General features: G+C 39.1%; 1 protein-coding gene across 2 annotated transcripts in view; it reads left to right on the top strand.

Annotated features, from left to right (window-relative positions):
- The window catches only part of syt12 (synaptotagmin 12), a 72,450-nt gene extending 52,932 nt beyond the window's left edge, over nt 1–19,518 (top strand). For both annotated transcript variants that reach the window (XM_003214791.4, XM_062967524.1), the window contains 4 exons: nt 564–779; nt 3,785–3,905; nt 5,312–5,445; nt 11,275–19,518. In XM_003214791.4, coding sequence (XP_003214839.1) covers nt 564–779; nt 3,785–3,905; nt 5,312–5,445; nt 11,275–11,448 — 645 coding nt within the window. In that variant the 3' untranslated portion in view covers nt 11,449–19,518. The remainder of the gene's footprint in view (nt 1–563; nt 780–3,784; nt 3,906–5,311; nt 5,446–11,274) is intronic.
- Nucleotides 19,519–24,250: the final 4,732 nt, after the last annotated feature.

Raw genomic sequence — 24,250 nt, forward strand, 5'->3', positions numbered from 1 at the left:
AAATAAAAAATAGCCCCTACTCGTTGCTGACCTAGCAACCCGAAAGATAGTTGCATCTATCAAGTAGGAGATAAGGTACCACTTATAAGTGGGGAGGCAAGATTAACTAATTTACGACCTGGAATGAGGAAGTGCCGTCAGTGTGGATGATGAAGCAGCTGCTCCCCCCTGTGGCCAGAATCGAACATCCCCTCAGAAGAACGTTAACTTGCCTCTGCGTGTGTCTCTCAATCTCTGTTTGATGTGTTTATGGGCATTGAATGTTTGCCCTATGTGTGTTATAATGTGATCCGCCCTGAGTCCCCTTCGGGGTGAGAAGGGCGGAATATAAATACTGTAAATAAATAAATTGTAATCATACTCATCAGAAGGACTTGATATAGTGAGAAGATACTTTAACCCTTTGGATCCCCCAATTTGCTCCTTTGATGACATGGATGCTTTTTGAAGTATGTAAGGATAACCTAAACACCTCTTCTTTAAAAGAAAGGTGAAAGCAGGGCAGGGCCCTGTGACTTGAGTGGGGTTTTTACCTTCTCCTGTGCTTCCTGTTTCTTGTGCAGATCCAAAGGAGTGCGTACTCTGTTTTCTTTGATGAGAGATTTTCAATTCCCCTGGATCCTTCTGCCTTGGAGGAAAACAGTTTAAGGTTTTCTGTCTTTGGCATTGATGAAGATGAGAGGAACATCAGCACTGGGGTAGCTGAACTGAAGCTGTCAGATTTAGATCTCTCTATTCGTCCTTTCAATGCATGGCTCTATCTACAAGACATGAACAAGGTAAGTTAGCTGTCTTGGTACTTCTTTCCCCCATAAGGTAGGGTGAGATATTTGCCTGAGGCAGCTGATTTGGGATATCATGTAAGAGTAACCAATTGCTTACTTGTTGTTTCAGAACATTACTATAGTTATTTTGGCTTCTTACTGACATGCAAGGAGAGATGAACTTATGAACGTTTCTGCCTTAGCTTTTGAGTGGGGTGTATGGAAAGCATAATTTACAACTCTACCTAAAACAGCAAAATAGCCAGGGCTGGCCCTGGGTCATAAATGTCATGGAGAAAGATATGTGTTGTTAGTCAATCATTATTTTTCAACGATTCCCAATGCAAGGCTATTACTTTGTTTCAGGCAATTCATTAGAGACTGCAACTGAGGGATCAGAAAGGTGTCTACAGAACCCTGAAAAGAGTGGAGATCTTGGCCACCTTTTAGGTCATCGAAATACTGAATCGTGTCTACAAAATCTGTCTCAATTACATTTTTCTTTGTGGTCTCTGTGAATGCACACAATATGGAGTTACTGCACTTGCACAGGCTCCAACAGAAAGCTTTCCAAGCTGTCATCTTTGAAATTTTGGTGGTAACCCCGCCCACTCCTCCGCAGGGGATAAAAAGTGCCCTGCCTCCATGCTCCCCGGGTCCTTTTTTCCGTTGTGCAGCTCTCTTTGGAATTTTGAAGAGATGTCAACGACACATGTCAAGCATTGCACCAACTGTGTGTCAAAGATGCCAGATTCCGATGACTATGCCAAGTGCTTGCTCTGCCTTGGCGAGGGCCATGTGGTCGGCTTGTGCTGCCATTTCTAAGCCTTCACAGCTCAAGCGAGAAAGAACAGGTGGCTAGGCTAAAGGCACTGTTATACCAGTAGTCCTTAGCTCCATCAATTTCCACAGCCGCTTTTACCTCAGTGCTATCAGTGGCTGCTTCGAGGAGTTTGGCTGCTTCAAAGGGCTCAACATCTTTTAGAGTCTTGAAGTCTTCTTGCCCACCAACCCAAACGGTGCAGTAGTCAACTTGCCTGGTGCCATCCAGGCCTCTGTCAACCTTGAGTTCAATGGCCTCGGCACAATTGGCGTGATAGATCATGGCGACACCACCCTCTACCTCATCTATGTGTATCACATTCAAACACATGCATGAGGAGTCCAGAAAGCCAATGGGATTTTGGCCTGCATCAACAGGGGTATAACGTCTAGATCCAGGGAAGTCATGCTCCCCCTCTACTCTGCCTTGGTCAGGCCACACCTGGAATACTGTGTCCAATTCTGGGCACCGCAGTTGAAGGGAGATGTTGACAAGCTGGAAAGTATCCAGAGGAGGGCAACTAAAATGATCAAGGGTCTGGAGAACAAGCTCTATGAGGAGCAACTTAAAGAACTGGGCATGTTTAGCCTGCAGAAGAGAAGGCTAAGAGGAGACATGATAGCCATGTACAAATACGTGAAGGGAAGTCATAGGGAGGAGGGAGCAAGCTTGTTTTCTGCTGCCCTGCAGACTAGGACGCGGAACAATGTCTTCAAACTACAGGAAAGGAGATTCCACCTGAACATCAGGAAGAACTTCCTCACTGTGAGGGCTGTTCGGCAGTGGAACTCTGCCCCGGACTGTGGTGGAGGCTCCTTCCTTGGAGGCTTTTAAGCAGAGGCTGGATGGGCATCTGTCGGGGATGCTTTGAATGCAATTTACTGCTTCTTGGCAGGGGGTTGGACTAGATGGCCCATGAGGTCTCTTCCAACTCTACTATTCTATGATTCTATAAGCCCGGGTAGAGAAATCAACATAGCCTCCCTTGTTCCCGATTTCCTCGACTCCTTGGAAATTGCTCGAGTCCCATCTGATTTCTCTGAGCTGCAGTGATTGAACTGCTACAGATTAGCTCATCATCCTCCCCCCCCCCCCCCCCACCTCAGTCCGGTGTCGAGCTACGAGGGGCCTTGCAGCCTCTACAGCATTCCTTCATGGAATTCTGCTGGACACCATCTGCAAGGCTGCCATATGGGTGAACACAATGACATTTGTGTCACATTACAGACTGGACTTGAGATCTTATTCAGATACTGCATTTGGCCGATCAGTCCTGGCATCCTGTGTCACTTGACTTGAGGTGTGCACACTTCTTACTCCAATAATGAGTGAAATTCCTGCTGTTTTTTCCCAACAAAATAACTCAGTTAAGCATGTTTCACATTGTTTATTGTTGAAAATGTGAATAGCCTCAAGAGCAGAAGGCTACAAAAGAAAATAAAAGAACTTATCCAAAACACACATTAGAGAATGGTGTTGTACAAAAGAATAAGAATAAGAAAGGGGAAACAGTATGTTCTACTTCTCTCTATTCTTACACAGACCCAGTCTTTTATAGGCAGTGTACTTGAGTTGTTGTTTTGTGTTCCATATCTTGGTTCATCCAAGTTCGTTCACTGCTTTGATACAAAGACATGGTTGATGTGTTCTTTTTCTTCTTTCTATGCAATAAAGAAACACATTGTTTTATTCACTACATGCTGTTGGTTTGGCATATGTCCCACCTACCTGTGACTTAAGCTTGCTAGTCTGCATTCACAGAGATCATGAAGAAAAAGGACATGTTGCTTACTTATAACTATGTTTCTTTGAGTGAATCCACACAAATCCTCCCATTCCTCCCCCCCCCCCTTATGCAAAGCTCCCCCTTTCTAGCTGCCTTAGCAGCAAAGGAACTGGGGAACGTGGAGCCAGGGCACCTTTTATGCCCTGGGGAGGAGTGGGCAGGGTTACCACCAAAATTTGAAAGATCACAGCTTGGACAGCTTCCAGTTGGAGCCTATGCAGGCGCAGTAACTATATATTGTGTGGATTCATAGAAGACCACCCAAAGAAACATGTTTATAGATAAGCAACCTGTCCTTCTTATATTCCCCAATGCCATTGACCAGGAAGCAATTTCTGCCTCTGTTTCTTTTACACAACTAATGGGATAGACTAATGAGCAATTAACAGCCTCTACCTTTTTCCCTTGCAGGCTAGGGATTCAGTGGGGGAAATCCTGCTTTCTCTTAGCTATCTACCAACAGCAGAGAGATTGACTGTAGTTGTGGTTAAAGCCAAGAATCTTGTGTGGACGAATGGCAAAATGTCTGCAGGTCAGTAAAGAGTCTTCAAATATTGCATATCCCTTCTTCATGCAATGCTGGGTAGATTGTTGAAATGATAGATGAGTAATCACTATGGCATAATCTACTCATAGTGTTGCACACAAATCTTTCCCTTGATTATTAGCAGAGTTACAAAAAGTATCCTTGTCTGTTAGTTTTTGAGCCGGAAACCAATCCATTTTTATCTTTAAAAACATACATAGCTTTTTCTTTCATTAGTTAAGGTTTTAGATTGATTGAATAATTTGGAATTCAAAAAAATGTAATAACTTATGGGTAAATGTAATTTGCTTATCCATAAATCCTTATAACATTCATAGAATTTATTCTGCCACAATGATGTAAATAGATGCTAGAGGAAAAGGTTTTGAATTGATCACTGTTGAGTTAATGCATGGATCAGTAGCACCGAAATGAAAAGACACGGCCTTTTTCTCCATCTTGAAAAGAATTCATAATTAATAAGATTGTCCCTGCTTCTATCAGTCAGAGTGATTGGGGCAATTCCTGGAGGGAATTGTCACATTTTAAGTGATCAGCCTTCATCCAACATCCACATTTTCAGCAGGAATCCATCCTGGATCTCCTGAACAAGATGGTTAACTAAAAGGTGTAATAATGAGAGACACATCAGAAAATAAATTTGTTTGTGGTCATAGCTCCCAGAGTTAGCTACATTCTTCTGATAATGAAAGATTCACCTTAAAGGTATTGAATTGAAAGGGGAAAGGGATATTCACTTACTATTTTGAAGCATCTCTGGTCATCTCCAGGGAATTGTCACAGCAGAGAAGTCATGAAAATATTTGAGAACCTATTGCTTTGGAATCATGCTGGGGCTACTTAAATAACAGTCAGCAGAAATTGCAAATCTGTAGGAGGTGATTGCCTTTGAAGGGTCTCGGTAGTGTTCCAGTAGTTTTCAGTTTTAATTAACTGGATTTTCTTGGTTGATGTAAGTGAGTTCTTGGCCAAATAATCTGCTTCAAAATTTAGATATTTGGATACATGTGTTGTCCCAATCTAACGAAAGGTGATTTGAATGCATGTCACAACATTTCTTCCTCCTGAAAACCTGGCCTAAAAAGTGTTCTTCTCTAGGCTGATGAATAACAACAACAGCAGCAGCAGCAGCAGTAGCAGTAGCAACAACAACAACAACAACTTTATTTTTGTACCCCGCCTCCATCTCCCTGAAGGGACTTCGGGCAGCTAACATGGGGGCAAGCCCAGGAATGGTTTCAGTGTGTACAGAGTCAAGCTATTTAATGCCTGTTAAATAATACATTTTAATACATAGTGGAAATAGGTACTGAAATAAAGTATTGCAAATTTTCCTAGTCAATTTTTTTTTGTATACAAATCAAATGATTTGCTTATTCCCGTTCATTCAGATCCTTTCGTCAAAGTATATTTACTGCAGGATGGCCGGAAAATCAGCAAGAAAAAGACTGCAGTGAAAAGAGATGAAGCCAATCCAGTGTTTAATGAGGCCATGATTTTTTCAGTGCCAGCAATTGTCCTACAGGTAAGAGTATCCTGTGCCAAAGTGAAAATACATTGTTATCCAGTGAGATGTTGTACTGCGACCTATACTTTCCTGCTGGTATTGGGGCCCAACTCAAGGATAAACACCCTTGGTATGCTGCTGTGTCAATATTTGTTCAAGTTATGGCAGGATAGAAATGTGGTTCTGTTGCTGCAACCCTGACCTTATCCATAACATCACAAGCTTATCCACTGTAAGGGCTGGATAACTGATTTTTTAGATATTACTAGACTCCAGGCCTCATCAGCCCCAATCAACATTATGAGTAGTTTAGGTGGTAGAAATTGTCACCAAACATATAAATGGCCATAGATTTCTCGTTTATTATTCAAATAACATTTTAATTTAGATGACTCTCCCATAAATGAATGAATAAGCTAACTGAATCAAAATTAATAGACCTTTTAGACTAATATTTTCTGCTATGACTAGCAGCAGTGAAGAGTTTCAGACAGAGGTCTTACCTGCATACTGTTCTCTTAACCCTTTCCCTCATCCTCCCCTTTAAAAAAATAAAATAAAATAAAGACATGTATCTTGTATATGGAAAGCAAGTGCACTTCCAGTAATTTAAGGCTGGACTGAAGTAGTTGTGCACAGTAATGCAGAAACTTCCCTTACGTGTTGGCATGTCCTGGTGGAGATTGGCCAACACTGGTAATTCAAGCACGACAGTTTTCACTGGCCTCAAAAGTGGGATTTGTGGAACAGCCTGAAGTTGCTTTGGGGTTAGCAATGGCATGGAAAGGTAGAACAGGGCCTCTCCGTCACAGCTGTCAGGGTTAAGATACAGTTTAAACTTTCATGATGGAAATGGGAGCTAGTTTATAGGAGCAGATTGCTCAACTGAGAGATGTTGCAGGAACACTGAGAGGTTCATGTGTTTATTTCTCAACTAGTTCATTGTTTTATCCCACAAACCTCCCTTTAGGGGTTTATTAATGGATTCAAAGACACTTTTTATCTCAGAGCCAGTTCATATGGCCATGTGGACCTCTTTTGCCCTACAGGCGTTTCAGTCTTCAGTGGCCAGAAGCCACAAGCCAGCATTGGTCAATTGTAATAGGACAGCATGAGTTGTAGTCAAAACATCTGGAGGACCAAAGGTTCCCTGCCCCGAGGAAGCCCATGCTAACGTCAGTTGCGAGCCAAATCCACATAATATGTGGATTATGGTAACAATTATGTGAGTGTGACCCTCAGATGCATTCTAATCTTCTTGATTAGAAAGTAGCAGCTCCCATCTCAAGAGGCAGGGGGATATTACATTCTTGCCTCCTTATTCCTGCTGATTAGAGTTTCTTTCTTCTTTTGAGTGTTTCTGAGTTCACAATTTTTTTCTAAATGGGAAATAGATTCTGCCTACAAGGGTTCTTGCATGCAAGGCAGAGGCTTTGAAATTAAGCCCTGGAAAAGGGAAAGAAAAGCCAGCGCGGGAGATGCAAACAGAATCACTGCATCAGCTGGAAGGCCAAATACATAATTTCATTTGCTCTTCAGTCATTCAAAAAGCTTCTGTGCTGGAAGCCAATGCAACATCTCCAAAACAATCATCTTCAAAAGAGTGATAATAAGGAGGAAACCTTGTTCAGCAGAGGCACCGAGTAAAAAAAAAAAAAAAAAGATTAGGTTACCATAGCGACCAGCCCGAGACCCACTGTTGTGGCTTATCCCTTCTCTTTTTGAAGATGAGAGAATGAGTTCCTCCTATGAGCCAGTGCGGACCTTGAGATCTTCCGGGGAGGCTCTTCTCGCGCTCCTACCACCGTCTCAAGTGCGGCTGGTGGGGACGAGGGAAAGAGCCTTCTCGGCAGCGGCCCCCCGGCTCTGGAATGCATTGCCAAAAGAGATCAGGCAATCCCCTACATTATCCAATTTCCGTAAGGAACTGAAGACCTGGTGGTGTCGGCAGGTTTTTGAGTAATTATATTGGACTACCGCCAACTTCTGAGCCAGAATATATTGCATTAGATTTTCCTTTATGGTTCCCGTCCCCTTGATCTGGTCATGTAAGTGTGATTTATTGTTATAATTGTATTATTTTACTTTGTTTAATAATGTGTATTATGTTGTTATGTAATGTTTGTGTTGCTTTTATGACTGTAAACCGCTCTGAGTCCCATCCGGGAGATAGGGCGGTATATAAATAAAGTTTTTTATTATTATTATTATTATTATTGACACAACGATGTTGTATGACACAGCAAACAAGATAGACATGCTGGATTTCGTTTCACAAAACCACAAGTCGAACACTTCCCAAGTGTCTAGGACTGTGTGATGTATTTTCGGATGATGCGTGCAGATCCCAGCAGGGTGGCCTTTTGCAGTTGGCAGATCGTAATTTTGTCAATGTCTATTGTTTCCAAATGCCGGCTGAGATCTTTTGGCACGGCACCCAATGTGCCCATCACCATCGGGACCACCTGCACTGGTTTCTGCCAGAGTCTTTGAAGTTCAATCTTGAGGTCCTGATAGCGGCTGAGTTTTTCCTGTTGTTTTTCATCAATGCGACTGTCACCTGGGATGGCGACATCAATTATCCAAACCTTGTTCTTTTCCACAACTGTGATATCTGGTGTGTTGTGTTCCAGAACTTTGTCAGTCTGGATTCGGAAGTCCCACAGTATCTTTGCGTGTTCATTTTCCACGACCTTTGCTGGTTTGTGATCCCACCAGTTCTTTGCTGCTGGCAGGTGGTACTTGATGCATAAGTTCCAATGGATCATTTGGGCCACACAGTTATGCCTCTGTTTGTAGTCTGTCTGTGCAATTTTCTTACAGCAGCTGAGGAGATGATCAATGGTTTCATCAGCTTCCTTGCACAGTCTGCATTTTGGGTCATCAGCTGATTTTTCAATCTTGGCCTTAATTGCATTTGTTCTGATGGCTTGCTCCTGGGCTGCAAGGATCAGGCCTTCTGTCTCCTTCTTCAGGGTCCCATTCGTGAGCCAGAGCCAGGTCTTCTCCTTGTCAGCTTTTCCTTCAATTTTGTCAAGGAACTTTCCATGCAATGTTTTGTTGTGCCAGCTGTCAGCTCTAGTTTGTAGTGTGGCTTTCTTGTACTGGTTTTTTGTCTGCTGTGCTTTGAGGAGTTTCTGATTTTTAACTTCAATCAAAGCAGGTTCTTCACTTTGCTTTACATATTCTGCCAGGGCATGTTCTTCTTCTTTGACTGCTTGCTTTACTTGTAAGAGTCCTCTGCCCCCTGATCTTCTAGGCAGATATAGCCGGTCAACATCACTGCGAGTGTGCAGTGAGTGATGAATGGTCATGAGTTTTCTTGTTTTTCTGTCCAAATTGTCCAGTTCCATCTGTGTCCAGTTTATAATGCCAGCAGTATATCTTATGACAGGCATGGCCCAGGTGTTTATGGCCTTGATGGTGTTGCCTCCATTGAGCTTGCTTTTGAGAATTTTTCTGACCCTTTGTGTGTATTCTTTACTGACCACAGTCTTCACATGTTCATGCTTGATGTTGTCCAGCTGTAATATGCCCAGATATGTATAGGCCTCTGGCTGGTGACACTTTATTGTTTGGCCATTAGGCATATTTATGCCCTCACTTTCAATGATTTTCCCCTTCTTCAATGCCACTGTCGAACATTTGTCCAAACCAAACTCCATGTTGATATCAGTGCTAAAAATTCGGACAGTGTTAGTCAGAGACTGGATTTCAGTTTTTGTTTTTCCATACAGCTTCAGGTCATCCATGTACATCAGATGCGAAATTTTGTGAGAATTCTTAGATGTTTGGTAGCCGAGATTTGTTTTTTGTAAGATTGTTGACAGAGGGATCATGGCAATAATGAAAAGCAGAGGGGACAATGAGTCTCCCTGGAAAATTCCTCTCCTGATGTTGACAAGTCCATAGCTTTCATTTCCAACAAACAGTTCAGTTTTCCAATTATTATTATTATTATTATTATTATTATTATTATTATTCCTGGACACTGTACTCATGAAAATGAGGAAATGTCTGATTGCAAATGCTCAAACCAGAGGCAAACATCACTCTGATTCACCAATGCATAGTATTCAAATGGAACCAAGTAATCTTGCACACCCAGCAAACAATCCCACAAGCTCCTCTATAGTTGCCCTGATCCCTGCATTCATTATTCACATGGGAAAAAATAATCACAAGTTCTGCTGTGCCATTTTTGGAACCATAGCAGTTCTTGGCTAATTTTTTTTGGAAGGAATGTCAAGTGCTGAAGATATTTCTAGGCACAACAGACCATGTCAGTGGGAGATCCTTGATAGAACACCACCACCACAATTTTTGCATGTAGTCTTTTCCATCTGGCACTTCAAGAAATCTGTGACATGACAGTGCTATCTCTGGGGTGTTGCAGTGTTCTGGTGAGATGCCAGTTTTTTTGCTCTGCTCATGAAAAAGTTCAGTGATCAAAGAACATGTATCCTGTGGGTGCCATTGAAATTCACGTTACATTCACCTTGTTTGCTTGCTTTCCCAAATAATTTAAAACAAAATGGAAATCATGGCTCAATTTGGTAAGTGTTCTGAAATAGTTCTGATTATTTTATATAGTTTTACACAAAGCTCATTGCAGCCCTTACTTCCTTAGATTTAAATAGAGTTGACACCTGAGTCACTGTTTGCAAATGCAAATGCTGACTTCTGTCACTAGCATCATAAATCTCATCCTCACAGTTATTGTATAAGCTGAAAGCCTGAATGTGATGATATACAATGAAAGATAAACATGTCCGGTCCTTTAACACTGATGTATCATGACTTATTTCTTCTTTGGATGTGTGAGCCTATTGTGGGATGTGAGGGCCTATTGTGCTCAGTAATTTTCCAGTGTATTTCATATTTACTCATTACATTAATGAAGTCCTGAAGTGTGCATTGCACTTTATAAAATACAAGAGTGCAGAAGAAAATCAAGTTTTAAATTATGTAAATGCAGAGGACGTTGGTAAAAATGCATTAGTTATTTTAGTCACAAATGTTTGGGCTTGATTGCAGATGTAGTTACAAAAGAGTAGCTGGGCTGGAAGGTGTTGGCTCTCCTGATTTTTTGAATCACTGTGACAAAGAGACTGAAACATGTAGAGAACCATAGACTTCCCATCCCTTCAGAAGAGACACAGGGATGTCTCATGGAATCATAGAGTTAAAAGAGACCTTGTGGGCCTTCCAGTTCAACCACCTGCCAAGAAGCAGGAAAATTGCATTCAAAGCACTCCCAATAGATGTCCATCCAGCCTCTGTTTAAAAGCCTCCAAAGAAGGAGCCTCCACCACATTCTGGGACAGACAGTTCCACTGCCGGACTCTCTCAGTTAGGAAATTCTTCCTCATGTTTAGGTAGAATCTTCTGTAGTTTGAAGCCATTGTTCCGCGTCCTAGTCTCCAGGGCAGCAGTAAACAAGCTTGCTACCTCCTCCCTATGACTTCCCCTCACATATTTATACATGGCCCTCATCATGTCTCCTCTCAGCCTTCTCTTCTACAGGCTAAACATGCCCAGCTCCTCATAAGGCTTGTTCTCCAGACCCTTGATCATTTTAGTCTTACACACAACCATACCCTGAAACTTGAAATGTCTCCAGTGGTTTCAAACATGATAGATGCAGTAGAATAGAAACTCTGGTTTCCAAACCTCTTGCTTTTGAAATGTAAGCCTGAATATAACTTCAAGCTGCTATTTGCACTATTGTATTTTTATTAGTAAAAAAAAAAGGTTTGATTATTTAAATAACTCAGGGTATTCACAGATTTAAGGTAGCAAAGCTGCACACAACAGTGTTGCAAATATCCATTTTTGTCTTTACAGGAACTGTCTCTTCGGGTGACAGTGGCAGAATGTTGCGATGATGGAAGAGCCGAAAACATTGGCCATGTTGTCATAGGCCCAGCTGCAGGGGGCATGGGCATCACCCATTGGAACCAGATGTTGGCCACCTTGAGGAAGCCCGTCTCCATGTGGCACCCACTTCGACGAAGCTAAGGGCACAATTATTTACTGAATAATTCAGTATGGTGCCTGAATTCTTCCTATTCATGGATATTATTAGCTAATGAACTTTAGGACACCTAAGAGCAAAAACTACTTGCCCAAATATTCTTCACAAAAAGGGAGTAGCAGCAATAGCAAAGACACAAACAATTAAAAGTCAGTTGCCAAACAAGACCACACAAGCCTTGGGAAAGCTTCAGAACTAAACACCTATGTGTGGAAGCCATATTAATACAAATGTTCCCTCTAGGATCTTGGGAAAAAATGGGATGGCCTCTCTTGACACCATTATTCTGACATCACCAGCTTGGAGAACTGTCTTTTTAAAATTTATTTGCCACTGGCCTGGTTTTTCCTCTAGCAAAGAGAATTAGAAGGGAAAGCTTGAGGTCTGTCATCTGCTTGACTTCACTCACCCCTTAAACACGTGTACTTGGAAGTCTAATCCATTGCCTTGATCTTGCTTCAAATTAGGTGCATTTTGGATCACAGTTCTGTATCTTAGTCCTTGTCAGATTCATTGGGAAGCAAGTCTCACTTCAGAGGAACTTGGTAATAAGGAAAGTTGCTTTACAATCATTGCAACCTGTAATCAGAGTCACATGCATGTTCATTGTGGACCAGAATCTAGAAGTGTCATGTGAGTGCGTTGCAGTGAAGAACAAGGCCAATATTCTATTCACTGTTTACACCATGGAGCATTACACCTATGTGGCTATTCCAGAGCCTACCGAATTACAGAATCGTGTAACTAATCACACCAACCGGTGCCATGGCATTCACTTTCCTGTTCTGCATCGTTAGTACAACTCCCTATTTGCTTCAAAGATCCACACTGGCAGAACTTCCTAGGCAGTGCAACCATGAGTGCAACATTGTACATTGGCTTCATGGGGTGTGTGCAACCCTGAATATGATACCTCACCCTTGTGCAACCTCTGAGAAAGTACAACAATTTGCATAACACCAGCGTGAAGTTGCAACAGGATACTCAACTAAGAGGCTACTTTATGTACCGATCTATTGTAGTATGACAGTTTTTACAGACTAAGTTCTTATGTGTTTGTCATGAAGTGGATCTGCTTTTTGCCTGTGATGAAGCAGCTTCTCACATCAAGAACTCGTGCAAGAAAAATTATGTCCAGTGGTCTTTTTTGTCTTACTTTATATACTATAGTAAGTGTGAACCAGAGAGTATACAGCATGATCACAAAATCCACAAGCATCCATCAAATGACTATCTAGATTATAGTGAAGTCTCATTTAACCCAGTGTTCCAGAAATAGCACTAGTGTCTATGAGAGTGTAATCTTTTACATGTCTACTCAGAGATAAGCCTCTTTGAATTCAGGCCTAAACCAGACTTCAGGTCTATATCAAAAGCTGTTCGAGCAAACATCGACCGTCCAGTTACTTTAGGCTTCAACTTCCAGACATCCCAGCCAGCATACCGGCTGTTAGGAATTGTGGGAGTTGAAGTCCAAAACACCTGGGCAGCCAGAGTTTGCCCATGTCTGAGTTAGAGGGATGCTGGACATAGCAGCTTTTTCCTGTGGTGACCCTTGGAGTGCAGAACATGAAATGTTTCACCTTAGATCCTTAAGTGAATTAGATGGCTTTCCTTTGAGAGCCACACCATAGGAATTTAAATATATGCCTTTTAATAACAAAGGAGTGGCAATTTCATTACCAAAGCTCAGATCCATATAGGAGTATTTATAAATTGGTCATCTTTTAGTTTTCTTAGATTTTTTTCTGCATAATGGACATCCTTCTTCATAAGCAAAATTAGCACAAGAGTCCAATAGTCTAAATGTATCTCAGGAAAAGTTTGAACAATTTGCAAAATCCGCTGATGTGCATAGTTGATTTTGATAAGAGAGAAACTACCCTTAAAAACATGAAAAAGCTTGCTTTTAATTAAAAGGCATCCTGTCACTGAAGTTGAAGAAATAGTGATTTCCATAGATTTCAGGGGAGGAAATGTCAGCAGGGTCCCCTCAACCAATTCTGACATTTGATATGAGAAGCATTTGGAGAAGTCACTTTTAAAGACTACAACTTCCAGAAACGGTAACTCAGCCTGTCCACGAGGTTTTGGAGTTATTTCCAAAAGTAATTTTTCCAATCTGTGAGCATGAACCAGAAAAAGACTTGGTGTCTGCAGTTCTATTGCAGGTCAAGTACTGGCTGCTTTGTCTAGCTGTGTACTTCCAAAAATACACAAAACCAAGCCCTACTCAGAACACTATTATTATTATTATTATTATTATTATTATTATTATTATTATTATTATTATTATTATTTTTAAAAAGCTCATCGTTTACAGGTGTCACACGCAATCAGTTTCAAACATTGCTGTTGAAACTATAACTATTGAATGTAAACCCATTTGACATTGGGAATTTAACTTTTGAAGAAAAACCCTTCCTCTTCTTTGAAGCTTAGCAAATGCCATTATGAGTCAAGCAAATTTTGCTATGTGGTACTTTTTTTAGGTTGGAGGACAAAATATTCTACATTTCATTTCCTATAGCTAACCAGATGTTAAATGATCCTTCTACAGAGCAAAATACCACAGTGGGAATGGTTTTATCATCTGAACAGAAGGAGGGACATCTGGATTGACAGAAGCCAAAGATCCATTTAATACAAGACTGGTGATTTGTGAGTGTGTGCCGATGAGGTGGAAGCTTTGGTGTACTCTGTGAAGGATAACAGAAGGGAGACATTGGGAATTCACTCTGGAAATTTAGTAGACCAGCACTCACCATCTGAACCCCTTGAGGCATTGTCTATTAAAACTATAAAAGTATAGTAACAAAACAATCCAAAATAATAGAGCAGGAGAAATTATTATAGGTAAACATCAGGGTTGAAAATGACTGGCAAATCAAAACTGAATTTTGCTGATTTTTAAAGAGGTCTGGGAATCTGGAATGCATAACACTTGCTACAGCTGATTAGGAATGAGTCTGATCCTATAAGCTGTACAAATATTTGCAAATTTTATCATTGAAAACATGTAATAATAATAATAATAATAATAATAATAATAATAATAATAATAATAATATAATATACCGCTCTATTTCTCCGAAGGAACTCAGGGCAGTTTCCAAAGGAGCAAAACAACATACATGTAATACATGTATTACCCCAGTTTAGCCGAGATAAGAAAGGTTGGTTATAAACCCATCTTTTCTTAGCCTGGTACTATCCAAACGCATTAGATTTTGATTCATATGGCCAATGACTGTGCTCACTGGAGATCAGATTGGCGTAAAGGGTTATAAAATGTATAACCTAGCAATGCTTACATTATGCAGATGCTACAGTATGTGTACACTAGGATAACAGCCACAAGCTACATCAATACGAAAGCATTAATGCATCACTTCCCTAATTAATTCATTTGCTTTCCTTAGAACACCTCAAGGGTGTGTGGAGAAAGAGCATCAAAATTCAATAAGACAAAATACCCCAAAACAAGTTTGAGTGCCAGCATCATGATTAAAATTTCCCTTTTAACAATAACATTGAAAATAGCCAATAAAAATACTTTTATGTTGCAGTGATTTTGGGTACTGTCTAAATCATAGACTTGGATGAGTCTCCAAGGATAGGAAGCTGCACAACTCTGGGGTAATCATTAAAATGCTCCCCTCCAGCTCTTGCCTTAAAGATTAGGATGGGATTTGTTTATTGTATTAAAGATGGAGAAGATTTCAAAATTCATTGAAAGGAGAACAAGAAGTAGGGAACAAAAAATAAAGAAATAGCTAAGATGTGTGGCGAGAAAAGCATTTTTATTTGGTTTTCAAATTCAGTTTCCACTCAGGCTAGACACTACTAATAAACAGCATTTCAACTAAATGTGAGATCCTACATATTCATGTTCCTCCACACACATAAGTCCATATGCTCCATCACTACTATCATGGCTTATCAGAGGGATGGATGATGAAGCAGCTGGTCTCTACTTGGTCATGAGTGAAATAATGGGGTTGTGCTCTCAAATGGGGTACACCCACCTTTTCCTGTCTCCAGAAGCCCAGAGCAGTTGGACCTGCATTATATCAATTGCCTTCCCCTCCCTCTCTTTATGACTAATAGGAAGCAGCAGAATTGACACCACCCAGGGCATTAGCCTTTATGCCCAGGTTATGGCTGCTAGGTAATGTATGGGCACAAAGGCAAGAGACTCTTCAAATGAGCCAACATGGGAAGTGGAAACCTTTTACATCACTAACAGGATGCTAGTCATTTTTCAAGGTGACAGTGCATAGATATCTAAGCCATAGCAGGTCTTTAGGTCAAAACCAGCATTATGAAAAGGATATGTGTGTGGTTATTGGTTTTTACATTTTCTTGGCCTCTTATTACAGTTGTGCCTGTGAAATGCAGGTGCCTGGAGAGCTGGGGTGTCATGGCAGCTCTCAGTTATCAGGAATTGGGAGTGCTTATTCTAATTCAGCCAGAACTGCTAAGTAGACATTAAAGCTGAGGTTTCATGAATCTCATCTTTTAATTGTACACCATCAAGATGACAAAGATTCTAACAGGAACGATTAATATCTGAATGGGACATTACACACAGTGCTGAAGTGGTCAAGAGCATTCAAATCCACCACTAATCACAATCCAGGTTTCTAAGTCAAGCAGCTGAAGAGCAACACACCAAGACGGTGAACCTCCCTGAACAGCAAGGGACCAATGCCTCTATTTATCCCTATGTTTGGCTCACAGTACTTGCTCCTTGTAATCACCACAGCCTTACTGGCTTTGACCTGACTCTTCCACATCCAACCTCTTGCCAGACTTTGTGTGAGCCTTCCAGGATGTGTTACGATAAAATTACAATGGCGTACCTACCATCTGCAGGCTATGTATGATTCTTTATCTCCTGTTCTTTGTTAACTTTTGGAATAAACAGACTACACTCAAAAAGCTATTTATACTGCAGGACTGAAGAAAAGGGTATGATGACTAATTACATTTGTATATTAAAAGTTTATTATTCTAATGTGTAACAACCTTCTGAACTTTACATAATTGAATAGTAGAAGGTGCGGTGGGGTGACTTTGTAATGTAAAATGGACATACCATCACACTCTGTTTTCTTTTGACATTGTAGCAGACTTATCTTGATTGTCATCTTTCTAAAAGTTTGGTGCATCATATTTTTTCTACTGTATGTGTCTACTTTTTATAATACCTTGTTCAGTTCCAACTTGTTTACAATAGGTGTGTCCCTACTTGGCCTCTGTTTTTCATTCAGGAGTGAGGAGGGGTTTTTAATCCTTCTTTTTTCCCTTTTTTTTAAGATGAAAGAATAAATATATATGTAACAGAAGAAGAAAGACAAACATTAAGTAGGGAAATTTCAATACAAAAAATAAAAGATGTAGTAAAAAAAATCCTAAACAAGCCAAATTACCAGGAGTGGACGGGTTCACTGCAGAATTTTACAAAGAAACAATAGAAATAATAGCACCAGAAATGAAATATTTATTTAATAGCATATTGAGGGAAGGAAAAGCCCCCAATACATGGAGAAACGCAAAGACTATAGTAATCCTTAAGCCACAAAAAACCAAGAGAGACACACTCGTGCAGACCAATCAGTTTAATGAACCAAGATTATAAAATGTTCACAAAAATATTGGCCAACAGATAAGAAAAATACTACCAAAATTATAAAGGAAGATCAGTATGGATTTATTAAAGGTAGACAGACAGGACACCCAATCAGGAATATTATAAACATATTAGGATATAGACAAAAGGAGAAACTAGCACTACTAAAATTAGATGTATATAAAGCTTTTGACACAACTGGGAATTCTTATGGAAAGTAATGAAGAAATTTGGACTAAAGGAAACATACATAAACCACAATTAAGGAAATATATAGGGAAGGAACCTTAGTGGTGAAAGTAAATGAGGGAACATCAGAAGAATTTTATATTCAAAGGGGAGTTAAGCAAGGATGCCCATTGTCACCACTTAGAACAGAGGGATATAAAATGGGTGGAGAAGAAAATTAAAGTTAATTTGTATGCAGATGATATTATGCCAATTCTGACTAACCCAGTATATGGAATTAGAGATTTAAAAATTATTTTAAAAAGATTTTAAAACAAACTCGGGGTTAGGAGTAAATATTAAAAAATCCAAAATCATGTATGCTGATGTAAATTATTTAGAAAAAACAGAAATAAATAGAATGACAGAAATGGAAATCGGTACAAAAAAATGAAATATATAGGAGTGATAATACATATATAGAGAGAGGGAATATGGCAGAAAAAACTACAAAGAAGCATGGAAGAAAGTTATAAAGAAGATAAAAAAGTGGAAAAATAAAAATCTAAGCATTTCACATAAAACTAAAGCAGTTAAGATGTTCCTCACCCCAAAACGAATATACCTATTTCAAGTTCTACCAATATAAATAAATAAAAGATCAATCAAGAAATGGAACAAAGAAATATCTATGGGCACTTCTAGAGAGTATATGAGAAGGAGAGGGAACTGGGATGGTGGGAAGAAATGAGAAATAAAGGATATGGTAAAATCAAAGATATGTATGATCTGAATAGCCAATTAATTTCTATAGGCAAAGTAATAGTGATGATGGGTGATAAGAACTGGATTATTAGGTCTATATAACAAACTTAAACAAGGAAAATATGAAGGAAAGATACAGAAAGATGAATGGGGAGATATCTTTAAAAGAACGGAAAAACAAAAAAGAGTTAACAGGAGCAATATACAAATTGATGGTAAAGGACAATGACTATATGATAAGAACAACACAAAATAAATGACAAAGAGAAGACTCACTTATGAATCAAATGATACAAGATATGAAGGGGATGAAGGAAATCAGAATGGATAAATACAAAGAATTAGAAAGGAAACTTATGCTAAAATGTTGTATGACTTTAGCTCAATTATCATCTATATATATAAAAGGATAATGAAATTTCGGCCTAGGACAAAACAACAAAACTACACCTCCCAGAAACACTAAACTTGGCAGCACAACCCCTCATCCATGCCTCTACGTTCATACAACAAAAAGTTTGAGCTACTCCAGAAAACGGCCAGGCTTTGAGACTGCAAGGCTATTCACTGCTATTCCACCTGGCCAACAAAGGATTCCCATAAGCCACAGCAATGCGTGGCCGGGCAAATCTAGTATATAATAAAAGGAGTAAGCTCAATGTGCTGGCACTGCGGAAAGAATGAGGGATGGTACTCATATATGTGATGGGAATGTCCAAAAGTAACCATATTCTGGGAAATGATAACAAAAACGATGGAAAGAATATTTAAAATGCCTATACAAGTAAATTTAGACACAATACTAATGGGAATATTAGGAAACAAGAGAATTAATACAAAGGAACAAGAACGGTTTAAAATTATGATTTGAGCTGGACAAGCAGCAATTTCATGAGAGTGGAATTTTTTTTAAAAAAAGTGGACATTGGAGAACTGGAACAATTACATATATGAACAAGTACAATTCCAAATTATGACAAGTGTAATGAAGGAGGATGCGCAAGAGGAGAAAATAGAGGAAACAAAAAACAAATGGAAAACATGTATATAGAATGGGTAAAAAAAAAACCTATACAAATATTGTAAAGAAAGTAAGAGAACTGTGCACATGGCTAAAAATAACAATATAGCGGAAAATGTGGTTGGGGAGGTGGGTGATGGGGAAGATACGGGAGTTTTAGTTTATTTTTCTCTATTTTTTATTATCGTCTGCTTAGAAATTTAGTAGTAAATACTAATAAGATAAAGGATATGTAAAAGTTTAAGATATAAACAAAATAAATGAATAACATCTAGAAATGCTGGATACAAAATATCCTAGATGTAATTGCACCAAATGAAAAGAAGTGGAAACACTAATAATAGGATTTATAAATGTTTATACAAAAGGTTTATGAATATCTGCACCTAACCGAAATATGTGTAAATAATGTGATGAAAATGTATTAAAAGGCAATGATAATAAAATAAAAATTAATTTTTTAAAGGAGGGGTTTTTTTTTTACTTCTTCTTCAGGCCCAGGTTTAGAGAGAAATAACGTTTCCAGGATGTACAGAATCTAAAAAAAAGGTGGACTCTGTCTGGAAAACCCATTTATATAAACACCTGATGAAAAATAGTCACCAACATAGGTGATTTGTTTGTGTAAATTAGAGCAGACCCACTGAATCAAGCCATTGCATCAATTGGACTTAGCTTTGTGTTGATTCATCATCCAATGTATTGGTCAGTCCAGTTGATGCAGTGGTCTTACTTTAGTAAATGCGTGCCTAAGTTCTCAATAGTCACTCCAAGACAGCCTTCCCCAAACTGCAGCCTTGCAGATGTTGGCCTACAACTCCTCCCTCTACAAACCCAACATGGCCTATTCATATGCTAACTGAGAGTGACACACATGCTCATCTAACACATCTGATGACTGTAGTCTTATGAAAACCTATCCATGAACAAATAGATAATTGACACTAAAATGCTACATGAAATCTGTTATTTGTGCCCAATAATCTCTCCTTTTATTTGAAATTACTTTCCAATTCTGTATAGTAATTATAAAACTATGACCTAAATCCCATCGGTTAGTCACATCTAGAGCAATCTACAGGATAAATTGTTCAATTATAAATCAGCACATAGATAAATGCCTCTGGATTTAATGTTTTATTAATGTCCAGAATATTTGCCAGTCTCATATGTTGCATCCCACCTGCCCTACAATATGGTAGAAAGGAGGTTTCCACTTTAATGTTGGTGCAAGATTTTGAAGTTAGAACTATGACTAGCATTCAGACCTATACATGCACTCTTTCTCTGCCACAGAGATACATGGAAAAGATACCAAAGTTGCAGATAGGACCCACCCCTGTAACAGAAAGAAATGCTAAAGTAGTATTACAGTCATACTTTATCTCACACAAATATAACACTATCCCTTTTTCAACACACAAGGAAGAGTCCTGTTTACAGCTAGATGGAGTTTCATTTGCACTGCAGCTTGATTTGAAAATTCAGAGAAGCTAGTCATTTGACAGTGGGGAAACTATGATAACAAAGAAAACAATTTGAAGCTGTAGCTGCAAGAAACCTACTTGTACATTAGGGACTGGAAGCACAAATTTATTGTTTGTGTTAAAACACAAATGGCATCCAAATGGGATTAGGGCATTAAGGTGCAAAGACTATCCACAATAAGAAGAGATTATATGACAAATCAGTTAGTATGGCTGTACTCTTGGAAAAGTAGGTGGTCAATTGCAAGATACTTTCATGTATTGTCCATTGCATAAAAGCACTCACCTAGCTAACCAAACTGGGATGTATTTGAAAAGTAAATAATTTGAAGTAACTGGTCCATTTGAGTCACCCATGCTCAATAGTAAGAGATGTGCATTACTGTGTATTTGTGTATTAATCTGTTTTTGTCTGTAATATTTTTACCCAATGGTGTCATGGAACCAAGTCCCAGGGCTGAATTTCCAAGCCCTGGACTTGGAGTCATAACATAAATAATCCTGGATGTCTCATGGAAACACCTGGCAGAAGAAGATAGAAGAGCCTGGGAACTCGGGGTTGAAAGTACAAACAATTATAATTGGTAGAGTGTGTGGGGATAGTAGAAATGTGATACAGGGGGTGGGATTTAGTGATGATATTTACGTGTGGTGTGACGTTGCAACAAAGGTGATAAAAATGGTTGTATGTAAACATTAGGTCATTCTCGACTTTTTCCAAAGTCATGTATTCTTCAATAAAGATTGGATTTGAGAGCAGCTATCTTTGATCTGCGTTCAGACTGGTCCTTTGAAGTGAGCCTGACACAATGGACACAAGTCTAGTACTCTGCTTCAATTCATCTGCATCTAATGCTCTAAATGGTATTTAGTTATCACATCCACATTTTGATGGAGTGTTCCCAAAAATTTGGTTATACTCAATGTCACAGCTTTGCTTGCGCTGCAGTATGGTGAGACGGATGTTTCCATTTGTAGAAATGTCAGTAGAGTAGCAGTGTTCATCTGCTGTAGCTACAACAGTGGTTGAAATCCTGTTGGTTAGTCCTAGCTACAAAAGAATAATTAAATTTGTTGTTAAATGGTGAGTCAGAGTCAGCATGTAGATTTATTTATTTATTGTGTCAGAAGAGAATTGAGAATACAGTAATGATGTATTGAAAAACCATAAAGTTAAAAACTTGGCATTATATTAAATTTCCTTTGACCAGAACTTGGCCACTTGGAGTGCCTCTGGTGTCACTGTAAGAAGATCCTCCCATGCGCATGTGGCAGGGCTACAGTAAGTGGTCTGTGGTTTGCTCTTCTCCACACTTGCAAGTAGGTAAGTCCTATAGATTCAATGGTTCTACTCTAGAGCTAGACTAAATATCATTGTATTTATTGCTAAGTTTTGTAAGTTAGAGCACGGGATGGTGAATGTGCTACAGCTTTTGGATAAAGAGCAGCTATTCAGGGTACTGAACCTAGTTTGAGGATGGGGTTCACTACCTTAGAGAAGTCCTTTAAAGTTTATGTTGAAAAATGGAGTAGGTTTACAAATCCCAGACATGAGATTCATCAGCTGCCACCAAATAAAGCATATTTGGTCAACTATGGACAATCAGGTAGGCTATTGCCTACAAAGGTTCATGGCACAGTAAAGGTTAGTCTTTGAGATGCCAAAGGACCCTTTGTGGTGTCTGCCCCCAAAAAAAGAAAAGCGTACCAACACCTGAACTGGTGTTCTGTGCTGGTAGATCATCAACATAGAAACATGGAAAACATGGTGATTCAAACATCTCTTCCAAAAGTGTCCAAGGAAATATTTTTGCTACCTTTGTGCTTCAGATGTGAGAAGGCATGGAAAGTGTAAAGAATATTATCAAGAATTTGATGATGATGTACAATGACAATTAAACTCTTGGAATACAGATATCACACAGAAAATTAACTGTTTTCTGAAATAATTCACAATAGATATTAGATCTTTTTAAAAAGAAACAAATACAGAAATACATTCCTTGGTTCAAATTAATGCTGCCTTATACAAGATTGAGTACAAGCATCTTGAACAGTATTGTATGAACAATTATTTGAAACTGTTCTACCCATTTTAACAGTGTTGTGGTTCAGCGCTATTCGTAGTATCTAGCCTCAGCTTGTTTTGTAACCTCCACTTTGGAATCAACAAATACTTTTATGCAACCAATAAATCACTGAGAGCAACGTTCACTTGCTTTTAACTTTGCTATGCTTTGATGTACCACTGAATTGTGATTCATTTTAAGTATTCCTCCCTCTTTACAATGTATTTCCTCTCTACCTGATTACAAAATTTCCCCTCTTTGTTTTTGAATACAAAGGATATGTGAAAACAACAAATGCTGAAAATGAGCATTTAAAATTTTTGTCCAGTCTCTATTTACATATACAGTGTTCCCTCATTACTTCGCAGTTTGCTTTTTGCAGATTCTCTGTTTTACAGTTTTTCAATAACCTCTAAAAGAATATTATAAATCATAAAAAATTACAATTTACAGCCTAAGGAAGGGAGCTGAAGGGAGAGAAAAGGAACCCAAGCAGCAATGGGAGGAGAAAGAGGCGATTTATCAACACACGATTGGTTGAGAAAGACTTAAAATAGTCTATAACTACTAAAATAATGTATAAATATTAAAATATAGTGTCCCTACTTCATGGATTTTCACTTATTGCAGGTAGTCCTGGAACGTAACCTCTGCAATAAGTGAGGGAACACTGTATTTGGCAGTTAGCCCCACTGTGTTCAAGAATGCTTACTTAATAGATATACAGTACACAAGTTTACAGCCTAACAGAAGCCTCATTCTTTTCTACTTCATGGGCAGTTTCTTTTTTCTGTTAGCACCACACAAACATATGCTTAACTCTCCAATATGCAGCCACACAGTGCCCCCATTTCAATTACTATAGAAGTAATGCATTACAAGCAACGCCATTTCCTTTAACTAGTTGCTTTTGGGTAACAAGTGTTAAATGAAATTATGTTTTATAAATAACTAGATTAATAATTGCTTCATTGGTACTAGTATTGGTCCATTTTAAAAGTTATTTTATGGGTCTTAGCAGCACCTTTTTGTGTTTCATGTCACTCTGTTACTAACCATGATACTTTTTCCTCTCTTCAGAAAGTCACATAAAGTAGTAGAAAAGCACTAATAGCATAACAGATAATGTAATGATTGCTTATCCAACAATGCAACACGTAATAGCAATTGGTTACTTTTCAAAAACTGTCATGTAATTCTAAGCTCAGACACTTTCTTTTTCTATAATGGACCTTGTTCCACCAAACTTCCTCGCTGGCCTTTGAGGTTCATCTCTCAGAAGAAAAACCTAGCCCTGGTAAGAGCTACTCGCTTGCAGTTATGGCTTGCTTTTGGGTGCTCTGACAAAAAAGACTTCACCAGTGAGAAGAAGACTGGCTCCCCACGGCCCTTCCATATGCTACTAATGACTAAGACAAGTATGTGTGGGTGTAGGAACATATGAGACTGTTGGTAGGCTAGTAAAATGATTGCAATAGTATTAGGATGAGATAGGAGTTGTACTTTATTACTGGTGTTAGTCGTGACATGCCTGCTGTCTGTGGTTTTGGAAATCACTTTCTGTGCCACCTGTTTGCCAGGCCAGTGTAACCACTTTTTTCTGGTTGACCACACATTGACGCAAACACCCACCCCTGTGTC

This window comes from Anolis carolinensis, chromosome 1 (genome assembly GCF_035594765.1).
Source record: "Anolis carolinensis isolate JA03-04 chromosome 1, rAnoCar3.1.pri, whole genome shotgun sequence".
Classification (NCBI taxonomy): Eukaryota; Metazoa; Chordata; class Lepidosauria; order Squamata; family Dactyloidae; genus Anolis; species Anolis carolinensis.